General features: G+C 42.0%; 1 protein-coding gene across 1 annotated transcript in view; it reads right to left on the minus strand.

The window, feature by feature from the left end:
• Positions 1 to 13223: 13223 nt before the first annotated feature.
• The window catches only part of CPS1 (carbamoyl-phosphate synthase 1), a 100003-nt gene continuing 92392 nt past the window's right edge, over positions 13224 to 20834 (minus strand). The window contains exons 35-38 of the mRNA XM_056350543.1: positions 19269 to 19328; positions 18174 to 18286; positions 16766 to 16895; positions 13224 to 15493 (exon numbers count right to left, since the gene is read on the minus strand). Coding sequence (XP_056206518.1) covers positions 15395 to 15493; positions 16766 to 16895; positions 18174 to 18286; positions 19269 to 19328 — 402 coding nt within the window. The 3' untranslated portion in view covers positions 13224 to 15394. The remainder of the gene's footprint in view (positions 15494 to 16765; positions 16896 to 18173; positions 18287 to 19268; positions 19329 to 20834) is intronic.

The following is a 20834-nucleotide window of genomic DNA, read 5'->3' on the forward strand; positions in this document are numbered from 1 at the left end:
CCCATCCTGACCTAGCAAGGAACAACTGTATTCAGCATGAGGTGGATTCGGGAGTTTGACTTGAGCAGCATGCCTATCTTGCAAAGCAGATAACAGATGCAGTCTAACAAGGAAGCCAGCTGGGTGATGCCCAGGGTGAGGCGGGGGCCTGACACCTTAGTGTTCGTTCAGCGAAGGCCAGGAACACTCCTGCACATCTGTAACAGTAAATCTGTATCTGTGAAGAATCCTCCCCACTCTGCACTGAGCCATCAGGCCCAACTGACCTTCCCGAACTGACACCTTGTTAAGGGCCAACAGGCACACGATAACTGACTTAGTCCCACCTCACTAAAAAGGTAAAATCTGGCATTTCAGAATCTTCTTTATTTGGAGGATGAGAACTCTAACTACGGGATGGATCGATGGGCCTGGACCTCTCTCTTCCCCAGGCAGGGACACCTCCTTGGTAAGATTTGCACCTCTGACTACGTCAGATGTTACCTGGGACAATATAACAAAAATGCTGTACCTTTAATTCAAGCTCAATTTTTGCAGTAAGTGTATTTATCAGCAGCAGTTCCAAACTTGTTATATCTGTAGCCTTAATAAACAATCTCTTTTTTCAACTTTGCAAAACTGTTTCAGGAAAAGTCCTTAACTGGGCTCTGACAGGCAAATGTTAACTCTGATGAGCGGCTATACGTATAAACCTTTAGGCTTAAAACCATTGACCAAGTCCGAGGCTAGGATCAGGTCTAGCGATACCTAGGCTCCTCTCTGAGAAGGTGTTCAGAAAGCAAAGGGTTCCTCTCTGAACCTCGTGACTCAACAGGAGGGCTGTTTCCCCCACACACCCTGGCCACTTGTCAGACCCTTAACATGACACCAGTATTTTGGGGTTTCTGCTAAGCATTGGGCTGAAATTCTCATGAGAATTTCCACTGTAGCCCTCATCAATCTCTTCATCAGTAACGGCCACCTCAAATCCAGTCATTTTACGTAAGATGTTAAGTTTATTTTTTTATTAAAGGTGTTATGTTACGTTGTGTTTTAGCTCACACTTTACTGCCCATTCACAAAGTCTCATGAAGATGTTCACAGGCTTCATCCCCTATGCTGAATAACTCTGTACTATCAGAATAGGGACAGACTCCTCCAAAGAGAGGTTTGTATCTTCCCAAGACAGGCACCTCAGATAAGCAAGATGTGGAAGAATTTATTTCTCTCCACAAGTTATGTAATTTTTAGACAACAAAAATTAAGCAGGATGAAAGCCACTGTGGAGCTCTAATCCCTGAGTTCTTGAAGGTGGCAATAAGAAATCTCCTGTGATCTCAAGCACCTCTATATGACCAGACAGAAAAGTGGGTCTGCAATTCCTGGCAGAACAAGGTATGTATTAGAATTAATACTGGAGTCGGATTCAAAAAGCACAAGTTTCAGTCCTTATCTCTATAGATTTTCCCTTCTCCTCCCTTGTCAACAGTGTTGTACAAGACGCAGTACAGTATAGCCTGCAGACACAGCTGTTTACCTGACACCAGCCCAGTGACTATGGAACTTCCACTTCTGAACCAAAAGTATATACCTTCTAGGGGCTTAGTCTCAATCTTTTCCTGCTCTTACATTTAAATCTTAAATTTAAGGTCTGGCAAATTTATTCTCTGTAGATCAATAGCCATATGTCCACTTCCCATATCATAATGACCACCTGCAATTTTACACACAGCATATGGAGGGAGATAGAGTTGTATTTGTGAGTGTCTCATTCATTCAGCATGATTAGTCCTAGATCTTCCAGTGCAGATGTTAACACATATGGCCACTATCCTCATCATGCTCATGAAACGAGCAAGACCAACTTGTTCCTAACTTGATGCTTTAGAGTACTTACAGACCTAACCCTAATTTCACTGCCTGTTATTTTCCTTCTGTGTTCAGCTACACAAATGAACATTCTACTCCCTGATCTGAAGAGAGAAGCACAAATATTGTTCATTAGGAAATGAGTACTCGTCTGATCTGTGAGAAATGCAGTTTTGCTGGATTTCTTTTTATTCATTGTTCTCTCAAAAAAACAAAACAAAAAAACCCAAACCCCCAACAACCCAAGTCTTCCAGCTGCCCTGCAATTACATAAGGTTGTACTTACTCAGTATTTAGATATGTGAGTTTTAAGGAAAAGATGGGATATCAATGATTCAATAAAGTATCTCCTTTCCTCTAAGAGTTAATGTTGAGCAATATCCAGTTCTGCAGTTGGATGGAGATTGGTTTTGGTAAGGTGACAGTGAGATGGTCCAGCTGTTCTGCCTAGTTACACTGTTTGAAGAACTGATGCTAAACCACTGGGCACAAAATAAATTATTTTTATAAGGCTGTTTGAAATTGGTTTTAATTTATCAGCTTTCAAAATAGTCCCTCTTTTTACAACATGTTTACAGCACACATACTAAAAGATTTGAAGGCTCTTCTGTTGCATTTGTAAAACCAAAACCATTTTTAAGGCCATTTTTTGAAGTTTAATGAGAATGGCAATTTCTTTTCAAAATGAAAGAGTGCTCACATGCAATATCTAAGATGTTGCCAAAACTAGATAAAAAAAGCCCTCACAACATAGAACATATCGATCAGCCATTTAAATGCTGCACAAGTGTTCTGGTAAAAGTCTGCTTAGCATAATTACCCTCTATGCAAACTTCCCCACCAGCTCAACCAGAAATTGGATGCTGTTAATCCTGTCTTAGCAAAGAGATGTCTGGTAGCATGGACCGCATCTTTAACTCAAGGACTACTTCATTGGTGCCACTTGTTTCATAGCAAAATACACAGAACATCTACTATGCCATTAATGAATCCATTACATTCCTATGACTGGTAGCCATTGCTTACATCCTAAAATATTAGGATATATGTATTCTTGCTTCTTTTCCTGGATGTGAACAATGGAAAGAGTGTCAGCTCAGGGAGAGAAGAAGAGAAGCTACAAATCTATTTGATCCTTTCATATCTGAGGAAATAATTCTCTGGGATCTCTAGAACCCCAAAGAAATTAAGGGGAAGTCTCCCAAGAGGATTCACCGGGCCTCAAGTTAGAAACTCCATCCCCGTCATGGATATTCATAGATGCATTCTTACAGTGCTCTAACAGAACAGGGCATGCCTGCTTTATCCTCTCTATCAGGGAGGGACTGAGATAAAAGGCAAGGTCTGAATGGGATTCAGACTCCTGAAATGGCCATTGGTACAAAGTATGACTTACATAAGTACACAGCTATGAAACTTCCTTTGATCTGCACCTTTACATATCTAATTTCCTGAAAAATTTGGTCCTGGGTGACTGCTGCTCTGAGTGCTACCTGCTTTTTGCAGCCCTTTTCCTGGTTTAGCTGTCAGACCTGCAGGACCACCATGGCTAAGACAGCAGCACGGAGCTGCTCCTTTGCATGCATCGCTCACGGCTTGTACCTAAGCACCACAGGGCTGCACTGGGGCAAACCAGCAGCCCACAACAGCCTTGCAGAGTTACCGCTGAAGGTGTGGCTTGCCTGCAGAAAGTTTGCTACTGGAGATTAGGCATAAAAAGTAAAGAAACCAGCATGACCCTGGCAACTCAGGTTGGATTTGCAGGACTACCAGCAAAGGGGGAGGGCAAGAAGGTAGTACAACGAAGAAAAAAAAATAAAAATATCAGTAAAACCTTTTTGCTTGCAAGCAGAGCAGATTTTCAGTTGTGTGACTGAAAGGCAATAAAGAGAGCCAAAGACAATAAGCACAAAGGCATTTTCACAGAGCCTCTTCTCAGATTAAACTTAATTTCCCACTAGTTTGTCATTACTTTGATTATAGGACTGTTACTATTAGTGTATCATAGCCCGAGATGTAATGCTGCCAACACACGAGTACATCACAACCCCTAATGAAGTGGCATTTCTAGGAAGCGCACCGCTGTACTGGCTGGAAGCACTCTAGAAAATGGTTCCAACCTGCAGGACGCCAGTTTGCTAGCAGGCATTAGGGAAAAGGGAAAGGGAAAATGGAACCGTAACTCCACACAAACCATGGTAGAGATTGGTGGTATTAGACTGGGAGTTAAAACCCCCAAGTTTATGTCTCAGCTTTGCAAGTGGATTGTTGCATGGGACAGCATGGAGAGGCTGTCCAGGCTGTTTTATCCTTTTTCCCTGTGTCCACCACAGGGGTAGAAGAAGGGGACACCATCGGTTCGCTGGTCTACTATCATACCTCAGGCCTGAGATGCTCCAAGGAGATCCACGGGTAAAGCACATGCATTTTCCTCGCAATCACAAACATCTGCAAATCAGTGCTATCAATCTGCTTTGAACAAGCCACAGATGACTTGACGAGGCCAGCACTGTAACAATTTAGAGTACCTGCTGCCAAGCTAGCTACTCACTATCTGGCTATAAATCTTGACCTGACATATGCATATGCTATCTTTTCCAGCTTTCTGGCTTTCTATCCTTTGTTTTGTAATCCCGGAATGATTGCAATTAAGGAATACTATCTCATTAAAATGCCTATCAGCACACTAGCTTGTAAACACTCATAATAAGTATGGCTAATAAAATACAGTTTATTAGCCAACCTTGTACAGTATTTTTACAGCCTTTTCCACTCATCATTGAGAAAAATAAATCCTTCACAGCTGTGCTGGAGCTGGTATTGCTGCCAGCCTCCCTTGGTCTCACCTGTAACGATGTGAGTAATTAAAGTCCTTATAGGAGTAGCAGGGGTTTTTATTGCCTGCCACAATCCCATCCTCTGCTCTTCTGACTGACTTAGGAACTACAACGAATGTTGTTTCCAAACAAGATCAGCAATGAAACTCACTTTTGTTGTATTAAATGATGTAAAAATCAGTCACAGCTGCTTGATAGTCCTTGTCTCCTGTCCCAGGGTGCCAAGGAAAAATCTGGTGGCCCCTCAGAAATGGTGAATCAAAATCCACTTCCCAGGAGTTTGAAGAGCTGCCTGTGAATCATTGCAGTGAAAATGGTAACAAGCAAATAGCTGGAACTACTTGGGGTGGGGGGAAGCCTTCACTCCGTAAAGTTCTCGGGAATCAATTAGTCTGGAGTGATGGCAGATAAGTGATTATTTTGGGGGGATTTAAGAGAACTATGAACATTTTGCTTTTTTTTTATACCGTGACCCTGTTTGTTCTCAGCCACCAACTGGGCATATACACCACAAAATAAGCACACTGTAAAAAGCTTAAACCTCTAATTCAAAAGGAATGTTTTATTTAGTGGAAAAAACACGCATAGTCTTTTCCAGCACAAGATGCTGTTTTGTAGTGAAGCCTTTTTTTTTTTCCCAAAGGTACTTGGTGAAGTCAATTATCATGATATATAGAGTTACTTTTCATGAGATAAACATAAAACCAAATGCTTGGCAGTAAACATAAACCTCCCAAGTTTTCCTCCTTCTTCTGTCCTTTTATCTCTTTTTATTACCACATTCAGAACTATAAATTGGTAATTTATTGAAAAATGAACGGTAACATTTACCAAAGTGGCACTATTTGCTACCCATTTTACTGTGAAAAGAGTCTGGTTTTAGGAGCTTCTTGCTTTATGCTTTTTAACACGAGCATAAACAAATATGATGCTGAAAGATGACTTAAATATTTTCCCTCTTTTCTTGTTTCCTTTAAAAAAAAAATAACACCTAAATAAACCCATGGAAAGGTGTAAGATTTCTTGGTGTGAATACCTTTCCCCATCAGGTCCCCATGTGACATGCCAGCACAGCAGCCTGGAGGAGGTACCACAGATAAAGAGATGTGTCCAGGGCACCTGGGAACCAGCCAGCTAAAAACCTCAGCAGCTTCAGTCTGGGATCGTCATCCAGACAAAAAAAAAAACCCCTTGCAACCCCAGGTGCAAATGTAGAATATTGACCTACTTAAGGCAGCAAAGTCATCAAAGGGATTACCCCTCATTAGCACCCAAGCTGCTAGGTTACACTTACTACTGGGTGTATATCCCTGGGAACAGCAGAAAACTTCAGATAATGCTGGGCAGTCATTTGCCCAGAGCACAGTTTGCAGGGAAGGTGAATCGCTATTAGTGGCACAATTTACATACCTGGAAAAAAAAAAATAATTACCCTTCCTCAAGCTATAGAGCAACCCACAGCACTTAGAGGGCACACAAGAAAACCACAGAGCAGTAGCTCTGATAAGACAGACCAGATGAGCTGGTCATCCAGCTTCCCCCAAGTGTTCCCCTTCAGAGGAGAGTAATATAAATCATGGCATCCTAGAGGAGGAGCTCAGTGTTGTAGTATCCTCCAGCTGGGATCAAAGTGATGTGTGGTGCTAATTACAAAATGCTGTAAATACGTATTCCACCATACAACCTTTGAAGGCTCCCTACAGAGCATAACCTCTTGGCCTTCCTGAGGCTCGTCCTTACCCAAGCGCCTACAGACAGATCAGCTGCTGAACCGAGCAATTGAGGGCATTCCTTGCTGCCATTAACATATTTTAATGAAACCCTTTTTATTAATATTTTCACATATGTAAAGTAATTCAGCTGGACTGGAAACAGTCCACATAAATTCTCTCTGACTACGCTACTTACACTCTAATTGTCCCATTTCTGCAAAGCAAATCACTCCTACCTTCTGCTATGTCCTGGAGCTGAATAGACAGTGATAACTTTCCATGGGACAGATAATTAAATTAAATCCATTCAATTCCAGAAGTTATCACAATTCAGAGGGAGCAAGTCTTTTTCTGCTAAATTTTCAAGGTAACAAAGGGCCTAATACTCTATACAATTTTTATAATGACAAGTGTATGAAAATTCTATAGGATTTTTCCATAAGAGTAGCATCCTGCATTGAGAGAAAACATCTTATCCTAAATGCATCATCTGAAGCACTCTAACCCTCTAAAAATACAGCCTAAGAGTGAAGTTATGCTGTACAAAGCACTGTAGTATTCTATTTTCTACAGATCTTATGCAACCTCACCCATCAGATGCCTTACACAGTGCCCTCTAAGGATTCAGGCATCCTTTAAGTCATCCCCTCGCCAGTGGAGAACAACACGTGAGTGGAATTGGGGGTGGATTTGGATTAGGTTCTCTGCATGACTGGAGTTTATACAGCCATCTGTTGCTACAGGTTAGTATCTGAGGTGGGAAGGCTGAACACCTCCATTGTGCATGGCACGAAAAGGCTGCAGGATTTGTGTTTCAAAGAGCAACCCCCAACAAAATCATGAGTAGAAGAGCCCTACTCTTCAGCTGAGCCCCAGGCGCACTGCTGCTGAGTACAGCCCTTAATGTGCAGTTTTTGGAAGCTGTTACGATGGCTTAGAGACATTTGGATATAAGGCTTGAGACCTTGGCCCAGCCAGATAGTATCTGACAGAACTAACGTAGGATTAAAGCAAGCTTCTTTTCCAAACAGCTTCTGATGCAAATGGTTACTATGTGAGAATGGAAATTCTCAAACCCTGAGCAGTGAAAGGAAGGTCCTGTAACAGGTGAACACCAGGGGTTACACGCTGATCCCTTTCTGCTGGCTAGAAAGGTCCTTGGAGAAGACAGTTCTTAAAGTGGTATGATACTGCTAGCCCAACGGCCAGGAGGTTTTGCTTGGGTAAATCCCAACTGGCAAGGGATGTCTATGGACAACGAATGAGATGTGGCTGGTCTCCAACAAGCTACTCTGGCTCTTTAGGAAGTCTGTAGGACTTGAAAGTCCTACCCAGTCTCCAAATCAAGCTTAATAAAAGTCACAACTCTAATGATTGGAAGGTCAGACTCAAGCCCAGCAAATTAGTGACAAAAGGTTCTTATTTCAGCAAAGCAGCAGCTAAAGACAACTACCATCATTTATTGTAACAGATGAGTAAACACATTCTCCCCTCCACACTGGATTAATTCTCAATTAGCACCAGAGAACCATTTTAAAAGAATTCATATAGAGCACTCAATCTTAATGCATGAGATTGAAAATCTACCCAATGTGGAAGTGGCTTTCTCCATTCTCTCCTCCGACACACACAACATTTCTGTTTAAACACTGGGAGAAGCCATTCTGTTTAGTTAATCCTCATCTCTTGAAGAAGATATATTAAGTCAACACCTGTCCCTTTTTAGTCATTCCTTAGAGTGAACAGCCTTTGCGATGGATTTTCTCTGGCAAGGAACATAACAGAAAGGGATTGTGGTAAATGAAGGAATTCTGCAGAAAAGCCACTCCCAATTTAAAGCAGGTAATGAGCACCAGAGCTAGTGTGGAAGCAATTCATTCTAATCACTTATGACACAATAAAATTTAATTGTGGGTTTTTTGAAAACTAAACCCCCAACTATTATTATTAATAGACTTTTCTTGATGGCAGATAGTGAACATAATTTGTTGAGGCTGTTTTTCCTGCAGTTCATTTAAAAAAAAATTAAAAAATCAGCTTTTATTTAAGGATGCCTAGGCTTACACTAATGTACAAAACAGTGCTATTGCACTGTTTGGATCTCACAGGACAGAAACTACGTCTTTGAGGAACTCCAGGATATGCTTTTATACAATCGGCATTCTCCTCTCTGCTGAGGTCTCAGATCTTTATCTATTCAGAGATACTTTAATCTAGGACAGCTGGATGTCTCCTGCTTCATTCATGCTAGTAAGAACAGAAATTGCAAGTGGTTGTTTTGTCATGCACTCATTCAGGTGTTGCATGAGAATCTAGTTGGAGAGTAACAGTAGTGATAACCCAGGCCACAGCACAGCCAGGCGACTCTTGCGTTGATGTGGCTGCATCCCACATTCACTCTCTTCCTGCACCAGATGCTGCTGCAGTGTCAAACAGAAAATGAACTGCTTCCCCTCCACTCTAGCAGCTTATCTCACCCAGCCTGAACTGCATGAGGAGAGAATGAGGATAGAGAAGGACCATCAGTTAAGTTCTAGTATTTCTCATTTTGATGCTACACTCATCGGTTTCTCTCCCAGCTAGCTACAGAGCATGACATTTCTTACACTCAAAATATCTTCCAGGCCTTTGAAAGTATAACAACCTCTGAGGCTATCATATCTACCAGAAATTACTTAAAAGCATTTACTAACAAAATAAACTGAGAAATCTAGAATTTGCCCAGTGACTTACATGTCAGTCCTTCTTCCCCTGTACTTGCGACTGTGCCCTTTGGGGTCTGTGCCTAAGCGCCCTTAGAAGTCTGTATTTTCCCTGACTGGTTTGCACAGTATTCAGATGGTGAACGATGTTACTATACTATATCTTACTGTTGTTCATAATGACATGGTCATATACCTCCTCCTCCTCCTCAACACCATTGCAGGACTTCTTTACTTACCTGTGCCAAGCTCCAACAGGCATATTTTGTTGTCCATGTGAAAACTGCATAGGAGAGACTCCCCACAAGGGACTAATGCTGAGGCACCATGTGCTTGGGCATCTGAATGAGATATAAATGATACTGCATTGCTGAGACCTTCATTTCAGGATCAACAGCTCAGGCTAAGCTGCAAAACAGATAAATACTGGTACCTTTATAGCTGTTGGAAGAGCACTACAAAAGATTTCAATGCTCAGTTTAGGATATACTAAGAACTCAGACTGGCTAGCAGTAAGAACACACTATTTATTTGCTTTCAGCTGGCCATATCAGTGCATTCAAAATTTGACGAAAGGCTCAGGTCTGACCCTCAGCAAAGGTCACATTTTCGCTTCTTTACCTCCACCATTCTGTCTCCCATGAGTCTTGAAAGGCAGCAAACACTTCAGCCCATGCCCCATGATGCTTAGTCAGAACATAACCCACTTTTCTAAGAGTTATTCTAAGTGCTTCTGTCATAAGGGGATGGATTATAATGCCTCCCGAAGACAGTGAATAGCAGAGGGCCATTTTAAGCTATAATGAGGTCTCATTACTACAAGAGATCTTGAAGGACAAGAGCTTGGCAGCATTTGGTGATGCTCAGGAAGTCAGAAAAAAGAACAAGATTGTCTAGAGCTGGAGGAGCAAATGTTTTTCCTGAAAAGGCCCCTGATTCTCTATGATGGATATCTTGTGTGATCATTTGCACCAGAGGCTAAAAGCAGTGTCAAATCAGCACAGCAACATTATGCTGGTTTTGCACTGGTGTAAGCAACTCTATACAGACTGACAAAACTCCTGTATCCATAGAGTCTAAGAAACTTCATGCTATAGGAGTTAAAAAATTGATCTTTAATAACACAGAACTTTCCCTGGGAGAATGAATTGTGCCAGAACTACAAACTCTTTGCACTCCTTGCAGCTCCCTGCACTTGCTGTTCTTGGATACCATCTTAGACAATCCAGAGCATTCATCCAAGATTATGGTAATCCCAAAGCATTACTATTACTCCCTAGCCATTATTCATCTTTTCCCCAAAGTGCATTATTGTGAAGCTTGCACAAATTTTGTAACAAACGCTTCTCTCTCTGTCTTGTCTTTACAAACTTCTCTGAATTAAAAGAATTTATCCTAACTGGTATTATCAGTTTGCAGAATTCAGTTTGTTTTAATTATAACAATGAATGAGAGTTCAGCCTACCTAGTTAATGACAAAATATTGTGTTCTTCATTTAATTATGACACATTAGAAGGTTCAGATTTAAATTCTCTTCAATGTAAGGGTGAAACAAATGTTACAGCATAACTAGATTATTCCCTATAAATGACATTATACAGTTTGAGATTGAGATGCAGAAGGAAGAAAAAAAGAGGCTTTGGGTACTATTTGGCAGTTTACTGTTGCAGCATAGCAGACTTCTATGTCCTGCAGATGGCTACAGCAGTGGCATTCATATGCTTCATACGGCATGGCAGCACCTCCTGTCCTTGCAGAGATGACAACAGCACTAACTATGTCTGCTGAAAGCTTTCCAAGGTCCAGGGCTGCTCTGACTATGATTTGACATTACAAACATTATAAACAGAAGAAGCCAGCGGTGCTCGCTCCTTTTACCGCCTATCCTGATCGTTGCATGAAGCCACCCCCCTGCCTAGTGGTTGTTTGCATCTGACTGGGATACAGGCAGCAGGCACGGATTGAGCCACTGGTATTGCACACACATTGCACTTGTGGGGTTTAGTATAGTGCTAACTTCCAACGCCCTCCCTACTTTTATGGATCACTTCATTATAAAGATATAGAGCTGCTAAGCTCCCAGCCAGACTCATAGATGCCTCTGATGCAAGCACAGAGTACCAAAGCACAAATAGGCTTTCTAACTTTGAGGAGAGTGCAAAATACACTTGGTATGTGGAGAAAGGAAAAAAAAGCGCCTTACAGGCTGATGGCAACACCCAGTCCAGGAAAACCCAGCGACCTGCAAGGCAAATAATACTTATTTCTCTGCTCACTGCCTGCCGAGAGCTCTTTCAGATCATGGAGTCTTTCCTACTTAGCTGTTTCTTAGGACTTTCAGAAACCTGATTTTGACGGTTTCAAATGGTCTCGAAGTAAAGAGGCATCTTAAAGCTTTTCGCTATTTCTTTTCAATTATATAAAGCATGTGCTTTCATCTCACTGTGTTTTAAATCCTCTACCAGGAAAGCAGAAAGTAGTAGCAATAAGTTGTCTTCACGCTTTTCCATTCTTTTCTTCTTGCTTTCAAAGTGCCTAACTATTACTGCTTTACTACTAACCTCTGCAGGGGCTGCCCCAGCAATCTTCAAGTGATTTAAATGGTGCTAACTGGAGAAGAATAAATCCAGGAAGGTGACCAAAACTGGGTATAGAGCCTGACCTTAATGTTCAGCGTTGCCAGAGCTTCCCAGCTCTTGGCACACTTGGACAGCTATGGCTCCAGAGAGCAGCTCAGCAGACTGACCACTGAGAAAAAAACCATCTCTGTTACTAAAAATTAAGTGCCTTCATCATATTTCATCATGGCTCTTGCCACCTTTTCTTGTGCTTATCTCAAAAGTTGTGCTTTGTACCGTCTCTTATACCTTCATGTGTCTCTTTATCAACCTCCTTTTAAGACAGTAAAAAAGAATAAAATTGACTGTTCATAGATCAGCAAATTTCTTGCTCTGAACGGCATCCCCTTTCATCTGTCATTGTCATCCTCCCCAAGATTAATAAGAAAAAGACTTTATAAGGCAGAATCTATTGAAAGCAGAGATGAGCTTGTTACAAAGGATACTAACTGTAACTTTTTCTTTTTAGATCTGCATTGATCCCAACAGCTGCAGATACTTAAAAATCTTTTCCTATAGTGTCTGCACCTTCATTACACAAAGAAGAAAAGCATATCAAGAAACAAATTCAGCCAGCATTCAGTGTTTGCGCAAGGTAAACCGGGGGATGATTTCTTGGGTCCTTCTGACCATGATAAGAGTTATTGTTTCATCTTGCATCCATCAGAACAAAAAGAATATATTTTTTTCCTCCGACAGGGGAAGGGGAGGAGACAACAAAAGGAGATGGAGGAAGAGACAGCTCAGGGGATGGTGTGTATGTATAGATGGGTCTGGTTAAGTGTGGAAGGACATTAGTGTCACCGGCTTCAGAGGAGTGGGGAAGGGACCAGTGTTCAGTACCAGCAGCAAAACTTTAACGCTACTGAATAATTATAGAGTACTCAGAATATATTAATCTTGGGTATATTTTTCTGCTAAATTCTACTCTAATTATATGAGAGTCTGTGGACACAAAAGAAGCTGTGGTTTAAGTACCTGCAGCTGCTACAACAAGTACACCAGGAATGTGTAGACACATGTAGACGTAGATACATATACACTCACACTGTTAGCTAATTAGCAGGAGCATTGTTTAAGAAAGTTGAATTAAAAGCAATAAAGTTTTCCCTATTTTCCAAAACTGACAACCTGTTTTAAAGTTCCCATCTCTTTGATGTTTCTGAGCCTGCTGCCCTATCATCTGGCTCCTCACTTACATTTCACACAACCCTCCTGGGGGATCACGGCATCTCCTTTTTCTTGTATATGTGCAGCTGAAGACAAGAGTTTTTGCTGTGTCCTGCTGCCCTTTTCCTACCACCTCCTCAACTCTGAGTCATACAGCAGCTCCACATTAAATGATGCATTCATCATCAATAAGAATGATGACTTCATAATGGACTACTGCTCATCAATGTTTTAAAAAACACAAACAAAACCCCTGAACCAAATAAATTTGAAATAAAGGAGGGCAGAATCCAGGCCACACAATTTAAGAATGGATAGCTATCATAATACGGGGCATTTATTTCATTTTCAGCTCATGAGAGAAGTGGCAAAATAGAAGAGAAAGAACAAGAGAATACAGATGTTTTAAGATGTTGCTTTGTTCACTACTAGAAGTAAAAGCAGGGTGGGAGGATGTGAGATGACACCAGTTGTTAATGAGATTTTTGCAGTGGAAAACAAAAGTGCAGGATGCATATAGACTGCTACTTCATTAACCACCATTAGTCATCCATTTCACAACTAAATGGGTGAGCTCTCAATGACTTTGGGCTCTTCTGGAATTTTGGTGGGGTTTTGTTGTTTCTTTTAATAACATCTGTACTCTAAAAGTGCAAAGCTCTCCCTATGCACAGCAGGCAGGGTTGCGTTTATCACAGCAGTACTGAAGAAATGTCCATTACAAGAGAGCTTAAGATGCCAACCAGATGAGAAATAAAGTCCACATTTGGTCCAAAATTTGGTCTTGGTGCTTAGTACCAACTGGTCAGAGAGTCCCGTGGTACTCAAAGGCATCGCTCCTTTGCACTTGTCAATAACAGCTCTCCTCAGATTTTATATTCTTCCTGAAGTGTTTTAGTATTAATTTAAAAAAACCCAGACTGCTTATCCACCCTTATTCTCTTTCTACATTCAAAGATTTTTGGGACCCAAGGGAACTTGAGAGCACATGTAAGCAGCAGCCTAGGTTTGTTCATCTCCACAACACAGTCCAAAGTGCACTACTTTCAGTGTTGATAGCTTCGAGAAAGGGTGGTACACAGCTCCACCACCACATATCTAGCACTAGCTGGCAGCAGTATTTCTTGCCAGGGTCTGCAGGTATTGGAGATACACAAGAGGTAAGTCACTACAAACTAGCAGTGCCCTGGAGCTGGTGTCTCAGGCAGACAAGAGTGTGGCTGGAGGACAATGCTCCACTTTAGATTAGCAAGCATCAGAGAAGTCATCCAACTTTGAATCATCTTGAATCATCCTGACTCCAGGGTGTGCTCTGTATATACTGCAACATGGGGGGAAAAAAGACAGACGCATAAGTTCCTTAGCTGCTATATGTTTAGAGACAGGTACTGTATATACTGTAGGATGCAGTGCTATTGCCCATAGAGCTGCTGAAATCTTTAGCCGTGAAGACAGAAAGTGCTAACACACATCATGTGGCACAGTGGGTGTGCTCCATGGACAGCATTTGCGGGTGTTGCCAGAGATGAAAAAGCAGCAGAGAAGACTGGAGCGAAAGTGAAGGGGTTACTTAATTTGGAGGGGTAAAGCACTGCAACACTTCCACCTCATTTTGAAAGGATTCAATTTTAATGCCCACAATCATGGCACAAAACATTGGACAGCAACACACAGAAGTCTTTGGGGAGTCCTCCACTTTTGAAGCCAGACACAAAGCTGAGAGAAAGCCTTTATGACACAGGGACAGCAGCCTGAATTCAGAATGTTGAGCCAGAATTTTAAAAATAATAGCTTGAAGGACTGAGAAGGATTTGGAAGCAATTCCAGGACACACACATACAGCCTTCCTCTCCCATCAAATCTACAGGCTGAAGAAGATTCTTGGCCAAGGTTAAAAACACGACAAAAAGTAGCTGCATCATTCCTGTCAGCTGCTGCAGGAAACCATGAGGAATTCGTGTTCATATGTCTTTAAAGAGTTCCTATTACACTCATCACCTTGGCAGGTATCCATGGTATCTTTGGGTGAATCAAGAAGGAGGATGTTCAATTGTTACGTAAAGTTGTAAAATCCTCAATAATCAGCAATGGAAAGAGAAAGCTACATGGCTTTCTATGGGAATTTGTGTAATCCAGCATGAGAATAGCTGGGAATATGGACGCAAGGAAGGCATTTCGAAGGAGGAGCAGGCTTGGTTATGAAAAGAACCAGCCCCATGTATAATCACTTGTATCTCCTATCATCTCCTCTGCTATGGTGGTGTCAGGATCTACCTATCTAATAAGTAACTAATATTTGATCCTTTGTGGAAATGGGGAGAGGGTAGAGGCTGGGAAGAGGACAGCTTTCCAATGAGCCATTGAAAGTATTGGCTAGGAATTAGTTGGAGTTGGTAAAACAATCAGTGCAGATGCTATAAAATCCATGGAAAGATGGTTAGGTGTATGATCTGAGGCCCCCTCTCTTTTGTGGTGCCAGAAGCATTGCAGGTTGGAGATAGGTCTTCTATGCAGTGTTTCCGTTGTCAAACTGTTTGTAGTGGAAGAGACTCCTGGAGTCCAATTTCCCAGAGTATTTGACAGCTTCAGCAAAAAGCTTTGTCACCTGTCAATATAAAGCAGAGGAGGACTGAGCATTGCAAAGCCTTCTGGAGAAGGCTGAGTAATAGAGCAGGCTCCACACTCCTACACTGTCACCCTGAAACTACCCTGTGCAGTTCCAGTCCTTGAGTCCATCCAAATCAATACCAATTTCAAGGTGACTGTGCATGGGGGTTGGCTCCAGCCCCCTGGAGCCTGCCTATTTAGCTGGAGACACTAGAGGCTTCTTTGGCAAAACAGCTCTGTCCCAGGAGAACAGCCGTCTCCTCCTATAGCCCAAACCTTTATGAGAACGCAGGGGTCTTTTCCTCTCTCAAACTCAAAGATTAAAACACTGCAATCAAAAGAGTTCAATGAAATGCATCAGCGGGTGTGGTAATAAATTTTGGATGGGGACTCCTGCTCTGGTCATCAGTGTGTGTTTAGTTAGTAGGCAAAAGATGTGTCTGCAATTTCCCATTCCTACTAATCATGTTTGTCATTATCCTGTCTATGAACTTACAGTTTGGCATTCTCCCTGCTCTCCAGTCACTCCAATCACAGCAGAAGATTTTGCACAGCTGGACACCAGTGTAAGTCACTGGGTTCCGTGTCAGTGCCCACTGAAATCAAGAGGAATTTGGTTGCTGTGCTTAATGAGAGCCAGATGAGGCTCTTTTGTGACAGTTGAAGCCACTTGCAAAGGAAGTCAAGGTACTGCTGGCAGCAGGAGTCCACTTTGCATTACCAAATACCTCTTCCCCTATCAGTGTGTGAAAAGGGTTTGTCATTAGCTACAAACACATAATGACCTGCAACTGGGGACCACAACAGGACAGGCAGCAATTCCACTTGGATGGCACTTTGAAACGGGATTACCCCAAGCATCATTCAAGAAAGCCCAGCTATATCCTGCTTTAAGGTTTAAGGACTGTACTGGAAAAACATCCCACTAAAAAAACTGTTCCCATGTGTAATTTAAACATGTTACAGGCAATCTTGTGCAAGAAGTTTGCTCTGAAGTGAAAACGAAACAGCAACAACTTCAGCTGCAGTGCAAGACTCAAAATTTTCCTCGTTCTTTTTTTTTTTTTTTTTGTTTTACCTTGAGCATTGTTATTTTCTATAGTAGCAAAAAGAAAATACATTCAAACAATTGTGTTGCCAAGATTTTCTGGCACATTATTATGTGTCAGACATAACAAGGGTCCAAACGCAGTAGAATCTAAGGTCAAAAGTGCTTGAAAGCTTGGAAGGCTCTTACGGCTAAGAGGAGAAAGAACAACATGGGAAGTACCTGGAAATTAGTGAGCAGAGCAATCCCGCTGTCGATAGCCATCCTCCGGATCACGTAATTATCATGAACAAACTTGCTGTTGCTGTTAGGCAGGTTAATCACCAGATCTATTTTCCCATCCCTTATCAGCCTAAAGAGACAATGCACAAGACAGTATCACAGTGTGTCTTGATTAATGAAAATCTATGATGAATAGCAGAGGCATGCAGGTAAGCAACACTGAAGATTTTCATTTGAGTTTAGTTGTACACGCCAAGAAAGAAGGGTTAAAGGGTTAAGGCACTAAGTTGCAACTCAGGAGTTTGGGCTTTATTTCTGTTTTATTCAGTGATGCAAAGCAATATTCAGTGTTCATACAGCTCTGTTAAAGGCATGACTGACTGTTATTAAAAACTAAATATTCAGATCCCACATAGCCTTGCATGAATATGTCACATGGAGCAATACATCCAAGCCATTTAGATAGGACTGTTCAATGAGATGTTCATTAATTAACCCAAAACCTGCTGTGGCAATTCCAGGCAGAATCAGATAAAACAAAACCTTTGGATTGAATCCGAAGTCCCATTAAATCACTATCATCTATCTGAACAGGGTCAGCAGTTTGCCCCTTGTATTTGCTGTCCTCAATGTTTGATGCTTGGGATGCAATCCCAAGCACAAATACAGACTGGCCAGAGAATGCACTGAAAGCAGCCATGAGGAGGAAGATTTGGGGGTGCTGGTGCATGAGAAGCTCAACATGGCCAAGCAATGTGTGCTTGTAGCCCAGAAAGCCAACAAAATCCTGGGTTGCATCAAAAGAACTGTGGCCAGCCGGCCAAGGGAGGTGATTCTCCCCCTCTACTCCACCCTCATCAGACCCCACCTGGAGCACTGCGTTCAGCCCTGGGGCCCCCAACAGAAGAAGGACATGGACCTGTTGGAGCGGGTCCAGAGGAGGGCCAGGAAGATGCTCAGAGGGCTGGAGCACCTCTCCTATGAAGACAGGCTGAGACAGTTGGGGTTGTTCAGCGTGGAGAAGAGAAGGCTCCAGGGACACCTTGTCACAGCCTTCTGGTACCCAAAGGGGGCCTACAAGAAAGCTGGAGAGGGACTCTATACAAGGGCATGTAGTGATAGGACAAGGGGAATGGCTTTAAGCTGAAAAAGAGTGGACTTAGATTAGATATAATGAAGAAATTCTTTACTACGAGAGTGGTGAGGCACTGGCACAGGCTGCCTAGAGAATCTGTGGATGCCCCGTCCCTGGAAGTGTTCAAGGCCAGGCTGGATGGGGCTTTGGTCTAGTGGAAGGTGTCCCTGCTCTTGGCAGAGGTGTTGGAACTAGATGTTTGTAAGGTCCTTTCTAACCCAACCCATTCTATGATTCTATGTTAACACAAATTTGACAAGGTATTACTCTTACCTCCTGACTGAGGGGAGGATCAGATTCTGGCCTTCCTGGGATGGCCATGCCACAGGATTTGCTGGGATGCCATTAGCATTGAGCCAGTCTGAAGTTCCTTCTGTGGCATAAAGCTGTTAAGAGAAAAAAAAAAAAAAAAAAAGGTTACTTATTATGTGCTTCATAATACCGAAACTTTTCATTTAACTCACAAGGGTCAGACCCAACACACAGCTTGGTTGTCAGAGAGGATTTTGGAGGGCATTTTTCATCACAAAGGTGTTTCTCCATACAGAGAGAGGCACACAGAGAACAGCATGACTTTCCCAACTTTCTGTTATCTGTGATGTGCTGATGCATGACTGTCAATGAATGGTGGTAACACATCCAGAAAGAGTTAGGTGTCTTAGGAAAACCTAAATCCCTCTGACTTTCAATGGGGTTAAGTTCAATCACTTAAAAAAATTTTTTGCAGCCCACCCACCCACCCCCACTCCCCTTTTCTTTTTGCCTAGCATTATGTTTTGAAGGGCAGAACTGTAAATCAAGTAGTTACACTAATGCCACTGAGGAAAATAATACTTAACACTAAAAAGCTCTCGCCCATCTTCTGTGGCTATGTTGTTAGTTACCTTTCAGTAGGGATATGGATGCAAAATCATGCAGAAGAATTACAAGAGGGATGTAAACACCACAGATTTCATGTCTGCAGCTTGTGAACATCACTGAAGATGAAGCACTGTAAAGACCTTTTCCATAAAAAAGGCTTCTCCTTCCTCCCCTTCTGTCATACATGGCATCTTGTTGGCATTTTTGTTTCTTGGAGAACTCAGATGAGTTATAACGTGACATCCTGGCTGCAGGCTGATAGCAGAGCCAGGGTTGGTTTTAGCCTTATAACAGTCCCACATATTCAATTAAACAATCACAAAAACTTTCATTTGGGTGATACCTGCTGACTTTATGGGTCCCTCAGCTAAAAACCACTGTTTTACATCAAAAATGTCCTTTTTTTCCTCTACCTCCAAATAAACTCTGACGTTTTACATTCCTGTAGAGGGGTGAGTACGTTTCAGATTTTGAACACACTAGCTTTAAATAACTGAAACCACCTACCTTAAAACCTTCTTCATGCAGTAGTTCTGCTACGCTGAGGAATCTGGAGCGGAAGGACTTCTGAAGAAGGAAATTTGTTAGATACAGCATCAAAGCTAGGATTTAGAAACTGTTTTGTTGAGCAACACAAAGCTCCTCCAGACTGTGCTGAGGCAAACACACCTTTCTGTGCTAAGTGTGTGTGTGTGTGTGCGTGCATGCACACATACAGAAATGCCTGAATTTGTGTGTACGGTGTCATTCCAATAAACCTGTCTGGATCCTGAAGCCCAAGTCACCCCCAGCTGAGACGTATTTTGTTACAACACCAGGGTAAGCGTTCCCACTCCAAATTTGACTGCAACCACAGATTTACTACTGCATGTTAAATATCTGGGCAACTGTCTTCTCAAATACACCAACTAAAGTCTCCTCTGCTCTTAACTGAGTATCTTTTCAATCACTGCTCAAACATTCGGCCTTTTAATCTGGCAGATAATGTATGGACAGGCTTTGGGCTCCCTTTGGATGCTCTGTTTGCAAATTCACGTGAAGAAGAGCCTGCATACACATGAGTTCATTTCTAACTCCCATGGGTCTATGGAAATAGAAAACCACTCAGGAAATTGGGACACCCTATTCCCAGGAGGACCTGAATGACCAAGTACTTAGGGCGTTTTTGAAAGAAACTCTCATAATGCATACCCAGATCCAACAGAATATAGAAGTACAGATAAGATGACCTTCTGTAGACATCTGCACTTGAACAAGCCATTTTACAACAGGTGAGTAAAAATTTGATCCCAGCATAACTTTCTTCAGGACGCTGAAGGTACAGCAATGCAAAGCTCAGATGCAACACATGCCCTTCTCACTGCCAAGGCAGGCCAGACCTTGCTTTTAACTTTAGCCTGGTCTGACCATTTGCAAGTGAGATTATTGCTAGCTCCCTTGTCCTTGCTGGAGCTACTAATAGGTTAACCTATACAGGTGAGAGTGCAACATTCTGAAGGGTGAACAATTTCCTATGAAGCAAAGGAATCAACAGGTTTTTTTCAAGCACACTGGAAAGAACCTTATTCTGAAAGCCATCTCATTCTGTACACTAACTGGAAAATATAAATATACAGTGTGACAGGGCTGGCAGCTTCCCAGTCAGAGAGAATCGTTCTGCCTTCTGGTCAGGGGGTTTGGCTTTCAAACAGTATTATAAACTTCTATCAAACATGTACTGAACACTTGTGACACATAAAACAGCCTCTCCATGAAAAGAAATTACAGCTGTCAGCTTGCATCGGAGCAGCCTCAGATTTACAAGCTGGCTGAAAGAACCTGTGTAAGAAACCATTAGTTACTAAAGGTGAGAAGTTACAAGATTTATTTAGTGGAAGATATTTATTGTAGGAGAATTGTATTCTTTTTCCTTTATCGGAAAAGTTCTATTTCTCATAACCTCTCTCTCATGTTTGCTAGCATGCATTGCCATTTGTAAAGGGCTATATCCTCAGTTAATTCAATACAGCTACACAAGTTCTCCCTAAGATCCAGCTCAAAATGGAGCCAGCTCATCTCCTGTGCTAATCTTGA

Source organism: Falco biarmicus, chromosome 8, assembly GCF_023638135.1.
Source record: "Falco biarmicus isolate bFalBia1 chromosome 8, bFalBia1.pri, whole genome shotgun sequence".
NCBI lineage: Eukaryota > Metazoa > Chordata > Aves > Falconiformes > Falconidae > Falco > Falco biarmicus.